At 49.8% G+C, this 20,035-nt stretch overlaps 4 protein-coding genes across 4 annotated transcripts; 1 reads left to right on the forward strand and 3 right to left on the reverse strand.

The window, feature by feature from the left end:
* Positions 1 to 6,566: 6,566 nt before the first annotated feature.
* Positions 6,567 to 7,561, forward strand: TRIVIDRAFT_217118 (uncharacterized protein; the record flags this gene model as incomplete). The annotated part of the gene is made up of 1 exon (XM_014094653.1): positions 6,567 to 7,561. The coding sequence occupies one exon, from the start codon at positions 6,593 to 6,595 to the stop codon at positions 7,550 to 7,552; it is 960 nt and encodes a 319-aa protein (XP_013950128.1).
* A 2,232-nt stretch (positions 7,562 to 9,793) lies between these two features.
* Positions 9,794 to 13,675, reverse strand: TRIVIDRAFT_227858 (uncharacterized protein; the record flags this gene model as incomplete). The annotated part of the gene is made up of 1 exon (XM_014094654.1): positions 9,794 to 13,675. The coding sequence occupies one exon, from the start codon at positions 13,673 to 13,675 to the stop codon at positions 9,794 to 9,796; it is 3,882 nt and encodes a 1,293-aa protein (XP_013950129.1).
* Positions 13,676 to 14,843: 1,168 nt separating this feature from the next.
* Positions 14,844 to 15,056, reverse strand: TRIVIDRAFT_9480 (uncharacterized protein; the record flags this gene model as incomplete). The annotated part of the gene is made up of 1 exon (XM_014094520.1): positions 14,844 to 15,056. A coding segment is annotated over one exon (213 nt), but the record flags the coding sequence as incomplete, so codon positions are not given.
* Positions 15,057 to 15,437: 381 nt separating this feature from the next.
* On the reverse strand, positions 15,438 to 18,075 carry TRIVIDRAFT_1445 (uncharacterized protein; the record flags this gene model as incomplete). Its single annotated transcript, XM_014094513.1, has 7 exons — positions 15,438 to 16,244; positions 16,357 to 16,638; positions 16,885 to 17,008; positions 17,064 to 17,269; positions 17,324 to 17,408; positions 17,459 to 17,935; positions 17,999 to 18,075. Coding segments are annotated over 7 exons (2,058 nt in total), but the record flags the coding sequence as incomplete, so codon positions are not given.
* Positions 18,076 to 20,035: the final 1,960 nt, after the last annotated feature.

Consider the following 20,035-nt stretch of genomic DNA (forward strand, 5'->3'; position numbering starts at 1 on the left):
AGCAAACTGATGGGTAAGGCAGAACCTAGAGTCCGTCAAACACACCATGTTTCACTACACGGCTGTGGCTAGCATTTCAGTGTCGCCCCGAGCCAGAGGAACTATTCTTCCACTCTCAGAGGAGCCATTTCCCCATTTCTTCGCTCTCGATACAATCGATTGTCGCGCCGCGCACCGCCTCCCTCCTTCCAACTTCAAATCAATCAGCCTGCCTCGATCAACCGTGTCCATATATTCCTATCGCGGCATGGCCGCTGTGCCTCCGATCTGCGCTCGTCGTAATGTCTCAACAAGCTGCTGGGTTAAAGCAGGGCCGAATTCGATAGCCAATAGCTCTAGAGTGACAACATTGAGCATCAAAGTACGCCCCTCTGCCAACTATAACCCCTGAGAGGGAAGAGGAAGAAAGGAAAAGGCAATGAAGCTTGCAAAGCAATGGAACTATGAGATAACTGTTCGAATTCAATGTCAGTGCAGATCAGGAAAATGCAGCCGTTGAGAGAAAAGGTCTCTGCCATGGAACAAACCCATATGATGCTCAAGCAAAAGCAATCAAGGTCTACATGACCACACGTCTCACTAGCAATGCTAACCGCATCTGTGTCATGCGAAACGCAGTTCGGTACCACCCCCTTTCTTCTCGACTGGAAGACTATGGAAATCGGTCATCGGAAGTTCGGGCCTAGTTTTATCAAGGCATCAGGTGCTAAAGTACGAGGTACGCACATAGAGTATGATTGGTTTTGGCAACGAGTTACTGACTTATTGGAGATGCTAAGGAGCCTCAAACGAACCCAAATGCTGTTTCGAGCGAAGCAGCCAATGCTATCTAGTGACTTCACGATCCAATGGCTCATTCATTAGGAGAAAGCTTGTCGAGCGGCAAGCTACCTGATGCCACCGTGGAAAGAAGGGGGATTATAATACCTGATCCTTACAGCCGCAGACATATCCACCGGAAAACAAAAGGAAGCTCTTGAAGCGGCATCCTGCCGATCCCGTCATGAAAGAAGGGTTTTCAGTGTCCTCACAATCACAATGTCTCATTCAATGGAAGAAAGGAGAAAACTTATCGACCGACGAAATGGGTTCAAAGCAGTTCGAGTTTTCGCCTCCCCTAAATCTTCCTTGAGCAGTTCTTTACCAATAAATACTATAGCGCGAGCTTAGCCTGCAATATCGATATGATGCCAATATGTCTCGAGCATAATTCGTATAGAAGCTCTGTCTTGCCTCAAAAATGGGCTCGACAAAAACTTCTACGACATTAAATCTTGCCTCATGATACTCGCATCAAGGCAAGCATGGTCGATCAGATCGGACACTCTTTACCGTATCCCCCTCCGCTGACCGTTGAAGGCCACCCGGTGTACGAAGGAGAGGTTTGATGTCCACATGTCTTATTACCAAAGCCGCAACCTGTAGTCAACCGCCCTCCGAACATAGCCGCTCCTCAAAGACTACAATCTAAAGCCAGCAACCCATGGGTTAATCGGGTGTCAGGAGGAGAGATATCACGAGCTCACATCCCGTATACTTACTCCGCAGAACACATCTCTGAGGCGTCGCAGGAAATTTAGCAAAGTGAAACTAATAGTGTTCTCCTTAGTGGTAAAGTAATACCTCCAAAATATATAGAATAGATCCTGTTAGTTGAAGTGCATTGCATCATACGACCAACTAGCACTCTACAACCGTATCGATACCCGTTGTGACATTACAGCACTCTTCAGCCGTATCTAGAGATCACGTCTCCATAGCAAAGAAATATTTTGAGTCGTACGTATCCACACGGTTTCTTCTTCACGCGGCGCGCAAAGCGTGTTCCACGTAAGTCGACCATCGAACAAAAGGACTGGTAATCATTTTTTTCACAACGCCTTATGTTCTATTAAGTGCTCGCCACTATTTCACTCACTCTGGTTCATGTCCAACCGCATTTTTTTTTTTTAAGTTATTGCCAAAGCTCCTACTTCATTCTAAATCCCCAAAGCTTAGGGTTTTCATCACCATACGTAGAACAAGACTAGAGTGTATGATGGCAGAGGCCCTTCTGAATCCTCTAGCTACGGCTGGTAGAAAATAATCAGCTGAAGAGCGGTATCGTTCGATATACTAGGAGAAGAGCCTTCAATAACAGCGCTCACACCCAAGTTGCTAACATAAAGGGGGTTCCCTTACCCACTCTATCTGTCTTCGCGAGCCAAATGCGCACCTCCGCTGCTTGATAGACAGGCTGGCGCTTCTACGGCTCCCAACAAAGTCGAGAACTCTGCTTGCAGATGCTTGGTCCCTCCACACAGCTTCCGGTTGAGTAGTTGGCTGGACTCCATAAACCTCAGTATTTCTTATGGTCAGAAGCTTTTGCGAGAGTTTGAGGACATGCCATAAGCTTCCTTTTACTGTTCATCTGGACGACATAGGGCGATGCAGAAGAGCGAACAGCAGTCTTTGCTAAGGCAGTCAGTTATTGCGTCCATCCCGGGATACTAAATATCGTTTAGGTCGTCTCACGACTGCTTAACAGGAGTCGTCTTCCTGCCCACGTGGAGGCCGACAATCCCTTGGCATCGGTGATGGATATTGCGTTTGACATTCTACTTTTACAGTTTGTTTCTCCCGGGCTTTACGAAAGGAGAACAGCCCCTACAACTGGGCAGAGATCCTCCAGGATGAGTGATCTAAGGCGTGCAGCTTTTTTACAGCAAGTAGAACAAGGGCTTTTGTCACTTGGGATGCAAGAGCCGGAGAAATTTGTCCAAGAAAGTTTATTCGTGAATGGTGGATGTACGGTCTTTCGGATTGGTTTGTGACGAGGTGCCAAGACCCTTCAAATGGCCCTTCTCTCCATCACCAGTCAAGTGGCCAAACTTAACAAGCCGAGCTATTGGCAATAATGCACAGACAAATGCTCATCTTTTCTCCACCTCTCTGCAGAGACCAAGGATTGTCCTTTATTGGAACATTCTTAAAGTCTTTTTGCCTATGATGACTAGAAAGCCTAGCCTCGGCTAAGAAATCAATATCTGACCAGCATTTCACCAGTGGTGGTAGATCTGAACGAAAGAATCCAACTACATTGTTGCTCAAGTGGTACCTAGTTTGCGTCACTTGATGTGAAAATCAACAAGAAAGACACTTGACGTGGTAGGTCAAGGTACTCATTTCTACATTCACTAATTGTGGATATTGCCCAATAGGTAGGTACCTATGTACATGTGTGTCCGACGACCGTCTACTCAACTTTATGAACCTACGCGCCAAAATCCGTTCCAATTACCCTATCAAATAGGGTCTTAGTATGTCCCATTCCAATGCAGTTCAATCGCAAAGCCACATCATCTTTCATATTTCTTATGGACGATCATGGAACCATTGCAGGCTTTGGCATACATTATGGTGCTGATCCAACGCTGGCAACTACTCTAGATGTCGTTTGCTAGAGGCCTTTCCTACATGTCTGTAAGCACGCGAAGCCGAAGTTTCGACATCAACAACAGTCTCGAAAACATGATCTGGAGTGGGGGCGCAATCAAGGCTGTGTACGGCGGCAAATTTAATCTACGTAGGTCCCAAGAAAGATGCACCAAATCTGGGCAATCTGCAGAGTTCTTTGCGGCTCGCAAGTCATGAATAACTGATCGCGTGTTGACTGTAGAGCGATTGGCACGTAAAAGCGCCAAGGCACCTAGGTACTAAGCAAGATGCATCCCCAACACAGAGAGGTACGTTCGCCTTGGTGTGACTGAAGTTATTTTTGGAGTACCTCCGTGAGCTACGGAGGGAGCATTTGGTTGGGAACGCCGAGGTTCCACACTAAAATCGGTGCCTAGAATAGACCCACTTGTCGGAACAACGGCAGTTGACCGGTGTATGGACCCACCAGTAGATGCCACCAAAACTTTTTGGTTGTTTTGTTCCCTTTGGCAACGCGTGCTGAGTGACAACCACATCTCATCGCCCAGATTCAACCAACAGCATATTGCAGTTACAACGTAACTCTCCTCTTTTCAAGACCTTTTTATTTCCGTCACTGTCAAGCAATCCTAGGAAGAAAATGTGTTCGCTGCGCATCATGGCTAAGAACTTCTCCATGTATGATGACGGCGAATACGAAGACGAAGGACCTGTGAGGTGGAAAGAGCAGCAACTCGGGTAGCAGCACTTCTTTTCTCGTATGAGATAGGGCATATCCTTGGTGTCTAATACTTGTACGCCCCTTCCTCCCGTGCCTGGACCGCCTTGGACTGACGATTTTTGAAGGAAGGAACTCCCATCCAACGATGGCGTGTGGGTCCAAATGGTTCTGGACCCATGGGTAGTGCTACTCGGAGACTGTTCGTGGGAAGGAGCACCCCAAAAACTCACGATGGCTTCATGAAAATCGGTCTGGCGAGCCGTTTTGTGGTGGGGGAAACGTCATGTCTTGGCGTTGGCCTGAATCCCATTGGCTGTTGGCGCCATCATCTGGGAAAGAGCTTGATCGAGATGGACAATGTCTTCACAGCGAATTGCCTGCAAATGGCGGTGTTCTCCTCCAGAGAGCGTCATAAACTGACGATGCAGTCGTATTTGGAAAGAGGGTGAGATCTCCTGCCTGTATGGATCAGTTGCTCACATGATCCGTCTATATATCAAAAGGTTTGCCATCCTCTTCATACTTGTCTTTGATCCTCTTCTTTCTTCTCCCGTCGTCCGTCCGTCTATTTGCCCCTTTTCTGCCTGCCCGCCTGTCTTTGCGCCGAGACTTTTGCCGTTTTTTTTGATCTACCGTGTAGATCAACCCCCCCCCCCCCCCCTCGTCGTTCGCGTTTCTGCCTCCGGTAGCAGCGCCTTTAGTTCTTCCTGTTAGACCAGCGCCTCTCGGGGACTGGTACTTTCTTTGTTGGCGTAAAACCCACTTAGGGCAGGGAGTTCTAAAGGTGGCTGTCTACGTGTATTCGCCTACGTGTTTGCAGCCGGCATCATGTCTCCCAGCAGCAAGTCCTTCTCCAATTGGTTTATATTCATCTGCTAACAATGTATTACAGATTCCCCCAGACAGGCAGCTCAGCAGAAGCGAAGTGCATCCCCAATTGCACTTACATCATCCAAACGCCAGCGTCAATTGGACGCTTCTCCTTCTCCTTCCCCACCTCCAGCATCTTCCCGTCGTACGCTCCGCGGACGGAAGATTATAGAAGACGACGACGATGAAAACGACAACGACGTCCCAGTTAAAGACGTCCCAGTTCATGAGGGTTCCAGCGACTAGGAGTCCCCTGACACCCCCCCCCTGGACGTCAACACAAAAGAGGTCATTCGCGTTGGGCCGCAACCCCTCAAGCCCCAGACGCACATTGAATCGGCACCACGGCTCACCGCAATATGGGAAATTGAGTCCGCGTTGAAGGCGAACCAAAACAAGACCGACCAAAAACTGCCTCTCTCAACGCCTGGTACCCTGGCTGCAGATTTTGTCGCCCTCTCGACAAGCTTGGGAAGTTCTTTGCAGCCTTATAATGGCGATCTGGTCACACGAGTCTGTGATTATACAGGGACTACCTTGTCATGGACACCAGGCCCCCGCAGCACTTCTCTAGAGGCCATATATCCATACGTTATCAAAGAGGATGGTCGCATTGCATACCATGCCAATCCCAACGTATGCATCATTGCGACAGCTGTCAATTATGCCAAAAAGAGACACCCACCCATCTATCTGCCGCTGGTTGCCGCATGGCTCAATTGCCATGATGAGAAAATGGGCTTTGAGGCACGGAAATCCGAATGGGCATGGATATATAATGCGCTGTCCAACGTTGCCACTCTGCAACACATTTTCCATTTGGAGAGTCCACACGTTGATCAAATCAAATCATGGCAACAGTGGACGCCACAAGAGCAGAGAGACACCCTGGAGGTCCTCAGAACGGGGTCCAGACGCCCTATAGTTGACCGCTTGCTCTCCGGACTCAATTCGCGTGACCTTTTTCATACCAGCGAAGGCACATCCGGCAGCATTCAGCCTTCTGGCATTACGGCTGGAAGGAACATGTACCACACGCTTGTCCAAATCGCGTCCAAATATGGTCTCACGCAGTACGAGTTTGTGTACTGTCTCACCATCCCGTCCCCACGTCTCCGCGATAGGGTTTTCTACCCTTTTCACATCTTGTCACGGCCTCAAGCTCAGGCAAATAGATGGGACTGGAACAATGTCACCTCCTTGAGCCACTTTCTGGTACGAAATCTCAAGAAGCACTGCAACAAGCATGGGGAAGCGGCTGGGCACGGGGAGGCTGAGTTGAACGGAACCACCATGACCTACTGGATGGCGGCTTATTTCAGCGATCGGATTGCTCAGATCAAAAAGGAGAGGCCGACAGCAACTATAGAAGAGGTCATGTTCTACAACCTCGATCGCTGGGGCCTGCCCATGGTGCCGTGGGTCCGTCATGCATTCAAGATATCCTTATGTAAAGGTCCAGATCATGGCATTGCGATGGAGCTTGGGTTTTTAGCCACAAATGGCGAGCAATTTGACCCCCTCAAACACATTGATCTGAGTCTCCGGACGGTAGAGATGGATTCTTGGCTCACAAACAATGCCATGAGTAATTACGCCACTGACGACTGGGACTGGATCCGCACGCTCTTACGCAGGGTCCCTCTGAACCATACTTTTTGGAGGATTGATCCAAAATTTGGAATGGATATCTGGAATGGCTCCCGAGGCTCGACTTTACCTGTCCGACCGCGGCAAACTTTCACCATGCCCCTTCTACCTATTGATGACTGGGTCAACGCAGCGTCTGATCAAGGCGCCCTCCGTCAACAATGCAGCGTCTGTGGGCAACAGTTCTCAAGTATCGGCCTGCTTCTTCTACATTGTCAAGAGAGGCACAAGTTTGTTGATGGGAGCGTCCCAAGAGATACCATCAATCCCATCCAAGACGACGTCGACAAGGAGTATTGGGACAACTGGTTTCTCTGTGCTGAATGTGGTGCAAAGTTTACATCTGGTCGGGGCCTAGAGAAGCATCGCACGGACCATCACACCACGGACAAGCCCTCCACCTCCAATGACAGCGCTAAGACCCTCCCTCCACAGGATCCTCCCAAGAGCAAGGACCAGCTCTTGAGATGCGAAGAATGTGGCAAGTCATTTACCCGGGAGCGAGACCTTCGGAAGCACTTGGTTGAAACGCATGGCAACAACGAGTCCTTGGAATGCGAGCAATGCGACAAGACATTTGCCACGGAGGATGACTTGATGCTGCACATGAAGACGGCGCATAATGATCCCAAGCCGTACAAGTGCAAGGAATGCACAACGACCTTCAGTTCAAGGTATAACTTGAACGAGCATGTTACTGCAGTGCACCGCAAGGAGAAGCCTCATCAATGTCCAAAATGCGAAAAATCATTTGGTCAGAAAAGCAGCCTTCAAGGGCACATGAGGGAGGTCCATGACGGGGAGAAAAAGTGGAAGTGCGATAAATGCTCCAAGGCATTTACTCGAAACCAGGCTCTCAAAAAGCATATAGAATTAGCACATAGCTTCAAATAGAGTACATTTATCAACTAGCATTGCCTAAACTTCTCCCTTCCTTGCCTCTGCTTCTAATCTCTTGTGTCCATACAAGCCTCATCATACATGTATGTAGGCACTTAGTGGTTTTATTGTTTATTGTCTTTCATATATTAGGTACCGTTTATGGACTACACAGAAGACTGTCGACCCATGTTTCACTCCTTTCTGGGCACGTTTTATGTTTGAGTCTTCATGTAAGATTTCGCCATTTTGCTAGACGTGAGCTGTGGGATCCCGAAATAAGTCATGTCCGCGTACCTATGCGACACAGAAGAAGCCATAGCTTTTATAATAACGGCCGATTACGTGAAGATTTCTGACCAGAAGAAAGAAGAAGAGAATTAAAGTGAAGAATGGCTGCAAATACGAAATTCGGTCACAAGCGGCTATGAAAACGTTGAGACTGAGCAAACGCTCGACACACCACTCCGGATGGCACGCATATAAGAGTAGTAATGATACACATCCACTCGTGTTGCTCATATGTCTCCATCGTATTCCCACATTCGCTTTGCGCCTTCTTTTCGTGTACTTCTTATAATTTAGTCTCTGTAGGTAGCGAAGACCAGGTCTGTTGTAGCTCAAGCTGCCGGATCTTCAGGTGATGAATGGTCGAGCATCTGGTGGTCAAGCTGAAAGTCATCGGTCGAGCGAAGGGCACCTGAGCGACGAGTGGAGAGGGGTAATTGCACCTCCATTGGTGAGCATGTTGATGGCTATAGGCTTATTGCCACCTCAATTGGGCTCTCTTCAATGGTATCACGTTCTGGAATGGCATCATCAAGCGTCGCGGAGTCGTGGTTGACAGTCAAGTTTGCGGTTTCCTTGGCGTATTGCTCGAGCTGTTCCTGAGCTGCAGCAGATAGAGATGACCGGCGATTGCCTCTACGAGCGCCAGATGCTGGTGCCGGCTTTGTCATTTTATTTCAAAAAGCATACAGCAACGCTTGCCTTCGTCTGCTTCTTTGGCGATTTTGGCGATCTCCTAAGGACTGTGAGGTCTAGATTTTAATGTTGCAAATCTTGAATTGGCAGGCTGTAGACCTTCAACTCTATGGGGGGTCTTTGAAGCCTGCAAAACATGCGACGTACGATCTCACTCTTTCCACGGAGATGCCTCCATTTCATGATTTGAACACAGTTATCGTGCTTGATCAAGGTCGTCCTGTTCGATCATGGTCAATCAGTTCGTTCCATCAGCGAATTTAATTAGGTCCACCTAGCTTGTTAAGGGTCATCATGTCCCATCTTGACCACTTTGTTTAATTAAGGTTATGAGATCATGGAGCCTGTTAATGTTAAGGTTGCGTATCTGTGATAACACGCCTCAGAAAACAAGAGGGTCTCACAGGCAGGATTGTAGTAAGATGTGTGTGTATTGATCAAGTTGTTGCTCCCACCAGAGAGTTCAGACTAGACTAAATACTTGGGGGAGAGGGTACGTATTGCACGATGTGCCTTCCCCATCATTTCCCCTCCTGAAAAAAAGGCTGTCCTCAGCGTTCTAAGAAATGTTGGAGTATGGTTCCAGTTGCTCACCCAACTCAAACCCCCTCAACCCAAGAAAAAGAAGGCCATCCCCTTTGCAAAGCAACGGTCCGGAACGAAAGAAACAATCCAGCATACGCCAGTCACCAGGAGCCTTTCAATAAGGTCTCTCTTCCTCATGCCCTCCTCGCGGATAAGATAAAAACGATCTCTTCAAGATCATAGACGCCCAGACTCCTTCCTTTCTGCTCACCCAGAATAGTATGGACCTTTGCTGCGTAATCAACTCCTTCGGCCCAAAGAAAAAAAAACCCCCCATTCCTCACCAGACGGACTCCATTTTAGTACCACGAAAAAAAAAAAAAAAAAACCATTCCTCACCAGACGGACTCCATTTTGGTACCACGAAAAAAAAAAAAAAACCATTCCTCACCAGACGGACTCCATTTTGGTACCACGAAAAAAAAAAAAAAAAAAAACTCCGCATAATCAGAAATAAGCCCCCTTTGCGCTTGCTGTAATAGGAAAATGAGAATGAAGAAAGAAGCGAGGACGGTCTCATGTGTGAAGAGCACATTGACAACATCCCAAGCAGTTTGCAGATATAAAGTTCCAAGGCCGTAAAGCTCCCTCTCTCGTTTCTGAATGGGTTCTAGAGAAGGAGAGCAAATTGAAACAAGAGAGGGGAAGGAATTAGTAACGACCCTCAAACTCGTCGAACCTCCGCTCTCACTCTTCATCTGGTCCTCCGCCCAAGCCCCCGCCGGATTCGTAGGTCTCTCCCGGTGAGACTCCGGCACCGTCTTCCAACATAGATTCCACGAGGCTGGTGGTTGCGGATTGGCCCTCAAGGGCGCTAGTTGTCGAATTCAGTTCAGAGAGTGCCAATTGGCTAGCGACAGACCGCTCCCCCCCGCGCGCGCCAGACCCCGGGGCAGCCAAGTTCGCAGTTGGTGGGGTTCTCAGACTGGGTGCAGGTGCTAAAGAAAATAGATGAGGATTCCTCCTGCCTATCCCCGTGGGAGCCAATACCGCAGCTCTGGCACTCGGTCCCATTAGATTCCATGCACGAGGGAGCCCCTCTCTTCGCAAGGTCGAAATCTCTGGTCTAACGATGGGCACCTGTTGTCCTGTGCCGAAGCGTTGGCTCAGCCTATCTGCAGGAGTGGGAAAACGGCCCCTTCGTTGGGTCATTGGCTGTCTCAAGTTGGACCCTCCCGGTTGGGGTCGAGATCGTGCAAGCTCCTCTGGCAAGGGTCCGGCAGACGGAGATCTTTTGAGCGTTGAGGGTCGTGGGGTATGAGGCACCACCACTTCTTGTTCATCCTCCTCACTGGTTAAATCAATGATAATCGAGAGAGCCCTCATCTCGGTATTATTCGAGGATTTGGGGAGGGTCCCGGCTAACAAGTCGGCTGGGTCGGAGGGTCTAAGAGCTGGGGGCTCCCCACCAGTTGAAATAGATGGAGTGATAGAGGGTCGCTGCTCTCCCGATACATCAAGTGCGACAGACAAAAGGTTTTCAACGGTTGTCGCAGGCGCAAGACTCTCAGCGGGTGGTTCAGGGCGGTTTCCCGCAGACAATGTGAGGTCTCTTGGTAGCGTAGAAGGGGTCGGTGGCTCTGCACCAGTGGGGACTGTTGGAGTAATAGGGCATATTGGCTCCCTAGATCCATCTTGTGACTCAGATGCAGTGCTTTGAACAAGTGGCCCAGAGGTTGGTTCAGTAGCCAATGGAGAGTCCCCAGTTGGTGTGGTCGAAGGTTCGTCATCTGACGATTGCGTCCCGCTGCCAGAGTCGAATGGGTCATCCAGCAAGAAGCACCCCGGCTGCAAAACAGCCATCCTCTGATCAAGGGTCTCAGATCCCGGCAGTTCATCACGTCTCAACAGAAGGGGGGGTCTCTCCGCAAGTGGAATTCTCAACTGTGCCAGGACCCCTTCCATCAAGGGGCGTAGGCGCCCCTTTTCTAGGACAGGTTTCAGCCGGCGCCAACAACGACGAACCTCATGCGTGCGGTATTCTGCCGCCATGGAGATGATTGCGGGCAAGTCCTTGAGTTTTCTCAACTGATATCCAAGGTCCTGGCAACGTTCAGCCCAGGTTCCATCCAATTCCCTCAGGGCGGTAATAAGGTCCCCCTCCACCTGGTGGACATTCATTCCAACCATCTCACAGATGGCTTTCTCCATCTCATCCCAGTTGGCATCCATAAGTCCCTCCATTAGTTCAACCACATTCTCTCGGTCGAGAACATCCATCTTCCGCCAGGAGACATCCTCCACTTCTGCGGTCTCCTCCAACTCCCACAAGAGTCTCTCTCGAGTTTGGTACTCGCAATTTTCTGGGTTGGATAACTTGGCATACAATATGTTCCACGCGAAATGCCTTCGGACTGGTGCAGTTTCAATGATTTCCAGAACTGTTGCTAGCAGCGGAGTAGGTCTCGTCCGGTCTTCGTCCTCCTCCAGGACTGGGACTATCGCTTCCGTGACCATAATATTTAATTGGTCCTCTCCTCCCCTCCCATGGAAAATGTCGGGAGGCACCCTACTCAACATCTGGCGCGTCATGGGGGGTCCTCCAGCGATGACGGGCATGCCACAGTGGTCTATGATGAGGCTCTTGTGATCTGGGATGGTAACACCCTGGGCTATTAAGTGCTCTATGAAACTCTTCATTTTATGTAGGTATGTGGTACGAGAAGAGGAGCTAAGATAGTCGAACAGACTCCAGTCTGGATTCACCAGATCAGGAGCTGGTCCTCGGGTTCCGGGTGGCTCAAACATCTCAGAGATCGAAGCTCGGTTTTGCTGCCACACGGGGCCTGCTGTCAAAAATGGTGCTGTAAGGAGCAAGGTCTCTGCGCTGTCTTGACTGTGCCTTACTTTCATGACGTCCAGCAGCTCTGGTAGGCTCCATTGAGTCCCTCGAAGTGGTTTGTGGCTCCCAATGAAAGAGTTGGTGGCCAGCCGAGTAGGGACACACAGCGTTACCTTGTCGGTGGTCTCCTTCGGAGTCACGTGTCCGCTGTAACTGGGGAGTCCCTTCAAGTAAACAGAGGTGAGACCCGTCATTGCCAATTCAGCCTCAGAGGGGTAAACGTACGGTTCCATATGAACCATTCTTGGCATTTTACTCCCTGGGATCATATGGGGCAGCAATTCAAGTCTGGATTGTGGGCTCAAGCCAGGGACCTTCGACGTAATCTGCATTGTGAGGCGCTTTAGCTTGGCCACGTCAAGGGTGAAACCGTTGGTGGACAATGCAGGTCTGGCCCGGTCGGTTTTGAACATCCTGTGGATGTATCGGAAAAAATGTTCATACTCAGAGAGGCCTAGTTCCTCGTGCCATCTGAGATAATGGGGGCGACCCAGTATACACTCCACCACATCCGCCGTTGGGACCGTCCAGGCTGTCGACGCTCTCCTAGTTCCCCTCTGTACTTCCGCAATTGACGCTTCCTGACTCATTTCAGAGTCCATGGTAATGTCGTACCATAAGAAATATCCATGTAGTATATCCTCACAGGTAAGCAAGTCATTCGGGAAGGCGAGTGCCACCTTCCACAGTTCTTCCAGAAGTTCTGCTGGTATGTTCATAGCCTTTAGAAAAGGGACTCCCATACGGAAGCCCGAAAGTCCGCTAGTCCCTCGTCTTAATATTGAGGCGTCGCATACTAGGTCCCCCCAGAGGGGATTCCGAGGTCCTGGTTCTGCAGCCGGGTTGATGGGCTTATCCAAGTTGCGCGCTGCAAACGCCACTTGATCGTTAGAGAGAGGTCCGTACTTAACCACCGGGCTGATATGAGACCCCCTGTATAATGCTTTAAGAGTCTCGACGGACTCTTTTCTGATTTGCTCTAGCGATTGTGTTCCATTACTGAACAGCGAGGAGAACGTTCCGTCTCCATTAACCCAAAGCTTGAGAGGGATTAGGTTCCCACGGACCAGCATGGAGTGATGGAGGATGGTTTGGCGGCCGGAGACGCTCCCCTCGGGCTCTGTTTTGAATTCGTTCCCTTCGAAGGAGGCACTTCCTACTTGTAACCGAGAGTTGGAAGTGTTTCCCTTAGTTCGCACTCTCCTCACAAAGACCGGTCCGTTCATGTAGGAAGACCACCCCACATAAGCACCAGACACCACAGGGTCTTCTCTTTTAGTCGGTCGGGGTCCTTCGCGAGACTCTTCAGGCAGTGCGTCCCACTCTGCCTGCCGCTCCTCATCTAATCCATCGTTCCAATATTCCTCCATTCTCATGGTCCATCCATCATCAAGAGCCAGCTGCTGACTCAAGTTCCCCTTATTTTTTCTCTTCGGAGCTTCAGTTGCAAACTTAATTCGATCGTATAAGTCCCTTCCTCTCGGTAGAACTTCTACTAAGCTCCATTCTTCCTCCTTCAGGGTCACAGGCGCTCCTTCATCATCAAAGATTACTAGATCATGACCATCGACATGGCCTACTGTGAGCTGGGGTGGGTCCGTCGGGTTTGCTCGAATAGACAGCGAATAATCTTCTTGAGTCGTTATTGAGGCACCTCTCCACATGAGCACTGGTGCTGGAGGGTCTCTAGCCGTGTTAAGAGAGACCTGGTAAGAGTCGTCACTCATACTAGCTGTAGTCGTGGAGCACCTCTCCCGGGATGAGGATGGGGTGTCTTTCTTCAGTCGCAGTTGATCTCAAGATTGGAGCTCCGTTCGGGGTTTGCGTAGGTCTCTTCTTTCTTCTTTCTGGGTTCTTTGAATCTCGGTCTTCTCTCGCGGAGGTGCAAATAAAGGTCTTTCTCAAGTCTCAAACGGGGTCTGTCGGTGGATTTCTCTTTTTTTGTTGTGAGGAAGAAGAAAGGAAGAAGTGGAAGTGTCCCAAGTGCATGAAGTTTCGCAAAAAAAAAAAAAAAAGAGGAAATTCCAAATGAGGGGCACCATATCAGAAGTCAACATTCTCTCGGTTGGTTTCCTAGTAAGGAGATGGGAGGCACCAAGCGCCAGTCTCCGTGGTGGAGTCTCGGCTGGCTTGACTGGCATCTCCACTTGGTCTTCTCCGGGTTCCGAAAACCTCACGGTGGTCCGGAGAAGCCCATCAGACCCACCAAGGCCGCACGGACCTCCAAGCCCGAGCCGTCTTGGTGGGTATCCTCCGGATTAACGGTCTGGGGAAAGTAGACAGAATGGAACAGTCGCTTCACAAGTTTACAAGTGGTTAAAGCCGACTGTCTAATTGAACACCAGTGATCTGGTCATGAGGGAGACAATGGCCGGGGAACTATTAGCCTGCATGTGCTTTGCAAAGGTGTTGAGCAGCCAAGTGAAACTATGCTGTGGAAGGAAGAATCAATTTTATCTTTACAGTCGTGAAGACATAGATGTCTCTTACATGATAACTCTTCAAATGCCATCGCTTACAACTTACGCTATTGTAATTTAGATGCATCATATTCAGATTATTATCAGATAAATTCAATGATATAACTATAGAGCTAGCGACCCGTATCTATTAGGCTGGAGCCGGTCCAGCCTCTCCAGCCTCTCCAGTCTCCGCAGCCTCCTTCTTAGCAACCGGGATAGTGATGACCCGGCCAGCACTATGAAGTGTTTCATGGACATGTCGGAGCGCCGAGGCCTTGGTGACATACATTTCACCGTTGGGACCCTCCACCAAAAACGTCTTGTCGGCCTCCTTTGCTTTGCCCTTGCCCTTGCCCTTTCCTTTTCCTTTGCCCATGTCCTTTTCTTTGCCCTTGCCCTTGCCCTTGCTCTCGTCCTCCACCAATTCTCCAGTGACATTGATGTCACCGACTACCACCAGCCCACATCGATGTCGTGTAAGCATCACGTTCAGGCGTTGCTCGTGGGAGGTGAAGCCAGGCCCAGGCTTCGGATGTGCGGTGCCCATGACGACAATGACGATGTCGTTTTCTTGGCCCTGGAACGAATCGACTGTTGACGGCGGTGGAATGCCTTTGAGTGCCTCGTACGCGGCCTTTTTACGCAGCATATAGTCGAGGAGGTCAACATTTGCCGAGTACGGGGCGATGATGACGATCTTGGACGGGTCCACGTTCTTGGATTTGACTAGATCAACCGCAAAGTCCAGCGCAATTTTGACCTGGTCGGGACTCCTCTTTGAACCTGTGGCAGCATCGGTGTACACTCGGGAGCCTGGAGTGTGCATGAATACTGGAAGGAGCTTGCCTTCGGGGCAGGGTGCGACTGTCGGATACTTTTCTCGTATATAGCTCTCCAGGGACCTCCCAATGTCAAAGCTGGCGTTGGCAATGTTGCAGCTGCTCGCGTAAACATGGGGTACGCCTTTGTAGACGATGTTTGAGACCATGTCAAAAAGGCCGTCACCCATGCGCAGCTGTGTTGTTAGGCGATACACCGGGATGCCAATTGCCTGGAAGAAAAGCAAAGCCGAGATGGAGCCACTTTTTGCGAAGCGGTTGAGAAAGTTGCCGGCACTATCTTTCTCATTGGTCGTCATGACGGTTGGAGGCAGCTGCTTGGGGTCGCCAAAAAGGAAGCACGGCGAGAGAGTATTGCCCCAGACACAGTAGAGGTCCGCCCGGTTCATGTTGGCCGCCTCATCCACTGCAACGCCGCGAGCAGTTTGATTTTTCCAATCTCGATACTCACTAACATTCTCAGTTGCGGCGGGCGTTGTGCAGAGCATATGGGCGTATTGCAAGAGACGGAACATATAGTACTGAATTGACTTGTCCGAGACCAAGCCCTCCTGTTCGTACTGCTCCCAGGTGGTGACTCCGGTGGCAACATCACGCAAGCGTTTGAGTGGCAATACTTGGTCAATCTTCCGGCGTAGGTCCCATAGGCACTCATCATCGTCTGGGTGCAGCTCTCTGACTGCGGGAGAGCCCAAGATTGCCAAGAGCCAGAAAGCCAAAGAAAGATGAAGAGTCCATCGAGAAGAGTATCCCCATGCCTTTGGAGCTGCCTCATCGCCTAGGGTTGGGTCTTTGAGCAAGGCATTGAAGGCACCCACCTCGGCGTTTGGCTTGTACGCTCTGATGACAACGCGATGGCGATAGCGGCTTGGATCGTTCTGCTCCTTGCCTCGGTTGCAAGCTTCGGCCATGGCGCGTGTTCTCTTGTCCAAACGAGCGGCAAAGTTGTCTACCGCGACGTGGGTCGGCGCAGAGCATAGGACTCGGCGAAACTTCTCCACCATGGCTGCTGTTGCCGCTGCACCTGCTGTTGTTTTTCCAGTACCGGGACCCTACAAATCTAGTTAGTTGATTCAGACGTAAATAATGTTAGAAGGGGGGACCTACGGCTGCGATTATACCAAGTCCAAGAGGGCGGTTGCTCAAGTATCCACGGAAACGCTCACGATCATGGGGAAGTGCTTCGTTGACAATGGCTTCGGCACGGGCATCATCGTTAAAGTCCAGGAAATTGACGGAGGGCAACGGACGATAAGTGACACCGGTATCGGCCACAGACAAAGACGACATGTCGTCGGCGATGGATTTTGGCGCATCTTTCTTCGTCATCCACTCGTAGAAGCCATTGCCACGCACGAGAGCTCGGTGTAGCTCCATCCTATCCTTTACCTCCGCCAAGGTGGTCTTTTGCTCGTCCTTGAGCGGGGCCCGTTTCTCTGCTTGCACATTTGGATTTGGCAATCGCCAGCAGACAGGATTGGATGGCTCTGAGAGGGGGTGGAAGAGGGAAACGGCTTCGACTCTTCGCTTGCAGTCTAGTAGCCCGGCATCAAAGCAGAGACCGACGTGGTGCCATTGCTCGTTCCCTTGCTTCAGTGCATCATTCGCCTCCGCACGGTCGCCAAAGTCCCTGACGATGTAGTCTGGATTCATGGCTGCTTGCTGTGGCCGACGGACGAGGAGAACCAGCTCGTGCGATTCGGTCTTGTGACGTTCTAGAACAGGGACCGTAGCTGGATGGTCGATAATCTTGCATTGCCTGGGTCCCTCACGGTTAGAATCAAACAAATCATGAAGCGAGATGTAAAACATACCATTTGGCGTCCGGCTCAGCGTTTTCCGCATTGTCATAAAGATGGAGCAAGAAGGACTCTCCCTTGCTTAGGCGACGCCAGGCTGATTCATGCTCCTTTGTAAACCCATCTCGCATGGCGACAACGACGAAGAAGCGTTTAGTGTCGGCCGTGGGAGCTCCAGAGTCAGGGCGAACGAAGTAGGCGGGAAATTTGGTCGCTGCGATCTGCTTATATATTAGTTTGCCATCTTAAAAAGACGAGAGTTGTGATTAACGTACCTGGATAGCTTCATCGTCAAGCCACATGACATCTTGCACATTATTCTGATTCACAGCAGTCATGTGGTGGTTGTCGTCATCGTGGCTTTGGAATCGTTAGCTATGGTCCATTGCCGAAAGGAGAGGAAATCTTACCAATAGGCCGCCTCGAACTGGTGGCCCTTATTGACTTTGATCAAGCCCTTGAACTTGTCCACATCCCACTCTTGGTCGGTGCCATACGGAGAGACATAGGGCGGTGGCAGCTTATCTGGAGAGAACCTATTCATGGCAACGGTAACAGGCACGCTGATGACGAAGTAGAATGTTCTTTGCCCAAGAACATCTAGAAGGGTGAGGTTTTCGACGATTGGCTTATTTCCATTAATCCAATCTTCCAGTTCAGAGTCCTCCGCGTTGGCAAAGGGCATGCCGAAACCATCGACTGTGACACGGGCTTCCTCTGTGAGACTGACCCGGATGATCGTGAGGCCCTTTTCACGCCCCTTTGCGTTGGGGAACCGATCGTAAACGGCCTTCGGCGCTTCTTTAAAAGCGTAGCTGCATCCATCACGAGGGAATCGGACCTTGATGAAATATTGGTCGGATGGGAGAACAGTACCACCACCCACACTTGCATCAACTGTAACCATATTAGCCTTAGAGTGTGCTGTTGAGGTCTTAGTGAAGATTAACTTACAGCTATGGCAGACTCCAAAACCCTGTTGTTCATTGCCAGTTTGCTCTTTGCCAAGGGAGAGACCGAATATGAAGCCAATCTATGGGTCCATATCTCTTTGCTTGAAAGAGCGAAACTTTGCCGAGAGTTTGGTAGATATGCCCAAGGTTAGACCACTGGCAACGATGGGACCGAGCTCGTTCTCAACTCTGCATCATGTTAGCGCAAGGAGGCAAATGAGAGATTGTCCAGGAGGGGGAACCTACACAAGGGCCGCATCAACTGTTTCGGTAACGACCTTGGGTGCCTTAACCGCCGGATTGTCAAGCACGCCGCTTTCAGTATTCTTATCCATCGTTGACCCGGACATCTTGATGATGTACTTGCGAGTTGATGGTGGAGGAAGTTCACTGCGGAAGAGTCCGTTCACTCTTCACCTAACGGTTGCCCGAAAGAAAGTACCAGTCTTCGAAAAGCGCTGGTCTAAGAAGAGATCACTTCTTCGACCACAGTTTCCTAACTCTTCTGTGCCCGCCCAACTGGGCAAACAGAAAACCCGATAGATAAACAGAACAAGCTCCCCAAAAGAGGAACTTGAAAATTATTAACTAGCGGGAAACACCAGTCTCTTTCAAAGACAACAGAGCAGTCCGACGCGGGAAAACGACGGAATAAGAAAACTTCTTGGGAAAACACGACAGACCTTAGAGTCTGTCTAAAAAACAGCGGTGAGGAGAGGCAGAATAGTACTGACGGGAAAGGACTCGGGCAGAAAAATGGTCGCAAGAATATAACGAGAGTCCTTGAAGAAGAAGAGTTCAAATCTCAAGAGGACCATCTGGGGGGAACGATATATCTCCAAACTCAATGGGTGTGGGTCCATACGCAACCGCATTCACTCAGCCCTAAGAATCACGTCACTTTACTGTCCGTGCACTTAAGTATGACCCACTTCTGACCCACTTAGTTCATGCGTGATTCACTTACAGAGCGTTGCCATAAACAGAGGGACCCCATCAGGTAAAGGACCCTAAGTAAAGGACCACTGGTGCCTTATTAAATATATAGGTATTATGCAGTATACATGGGGGACCGTAACAGTAACAAAAGCGGAGAGTATTAGTCTATAAAAGGCCTCTATGGTCCCTCATTCATACAGTAGGGTCCCTCATTCGTACAGTAGGTCCCTCATTCATACAGTAGGGTCCCTCATTCGTACAGTAGGTCCCTCATTCGTACAGTAGGTCCCTCATTCGTACAGTAGGGTCCCTCATTCATACAGTAGGGTCCCTCATTCGTACAGTAGGTCCCTCATTCGTACAGTAGGGTCCCTCATTCATACAGTAGGGTCCCTCATTCGTACAGTAGGTCCCTCATTCGTACAGTAGGGTCCCTCATTCATACAGTAGGGTCCCTCATTCGTACAGTAGGTCCCTCATTCGTACAGTAGGTCCCTCATTCGTACAGTAAGGTTACTCATTCATAGGGTCCCTTATTTACAGTCCCTCATTTACAGTCCCTCATTTACAGTCCCTCATTTACAGTCCCTCGTTCATATGGTCCCTCATTTACAGTCCCTCGTTCATATGGTCCCTTATTTACAGTCCCTCGTTTACAGTCCCTTGTTCATATAGTCCCTCATTTATATAGTCCCTCATTTGTATGGTCCCTTATTTGCAGTCCCTCATTTGCAGTCCCTCTCTGTAAGGCAGTTGAAAAGTAAATGTGTAACCAAAGCTCAATATGTATAGTAACAAGCGCTCTTTTTCAAGCCTGTTTTGCTGGGGAGCTGCCGTCGTTAGGCGCTCGATGATCCAGAATCGCTGATGCCGATGTACACTCTTAGATTCTTACACGTCTGCTCAAGCGTCTTTGCACATGCTGTATCAATTCAACGACCCTTGTAGGCAACCTATATACCTGGGATAAGTGCTTGGTTCTATTTGGTTAGACAAGATGTCAAATGTTGTCTGGGTGCAAAATCACCTTACAGATCCGTCCTTATTCAAACGTTCTTCTGTCCTTTTTTCTTGCCCGTTTTCCAATTTGTCAAT

Source organism: Trichoderma virens (assembly GCF_000170995.1).
Source record: "Trichoderma virens Gv29-8 chromosome Unknown TRIVIscaffold_91, whole genome shotgun sequence".
Taxonomy (NCBI): Eukaryota; Fungi; Ascomycota; class Sordariomycetes; order Hypocreales; family Hypocreaceae; genus Trichoderma; species Trichoderma virens.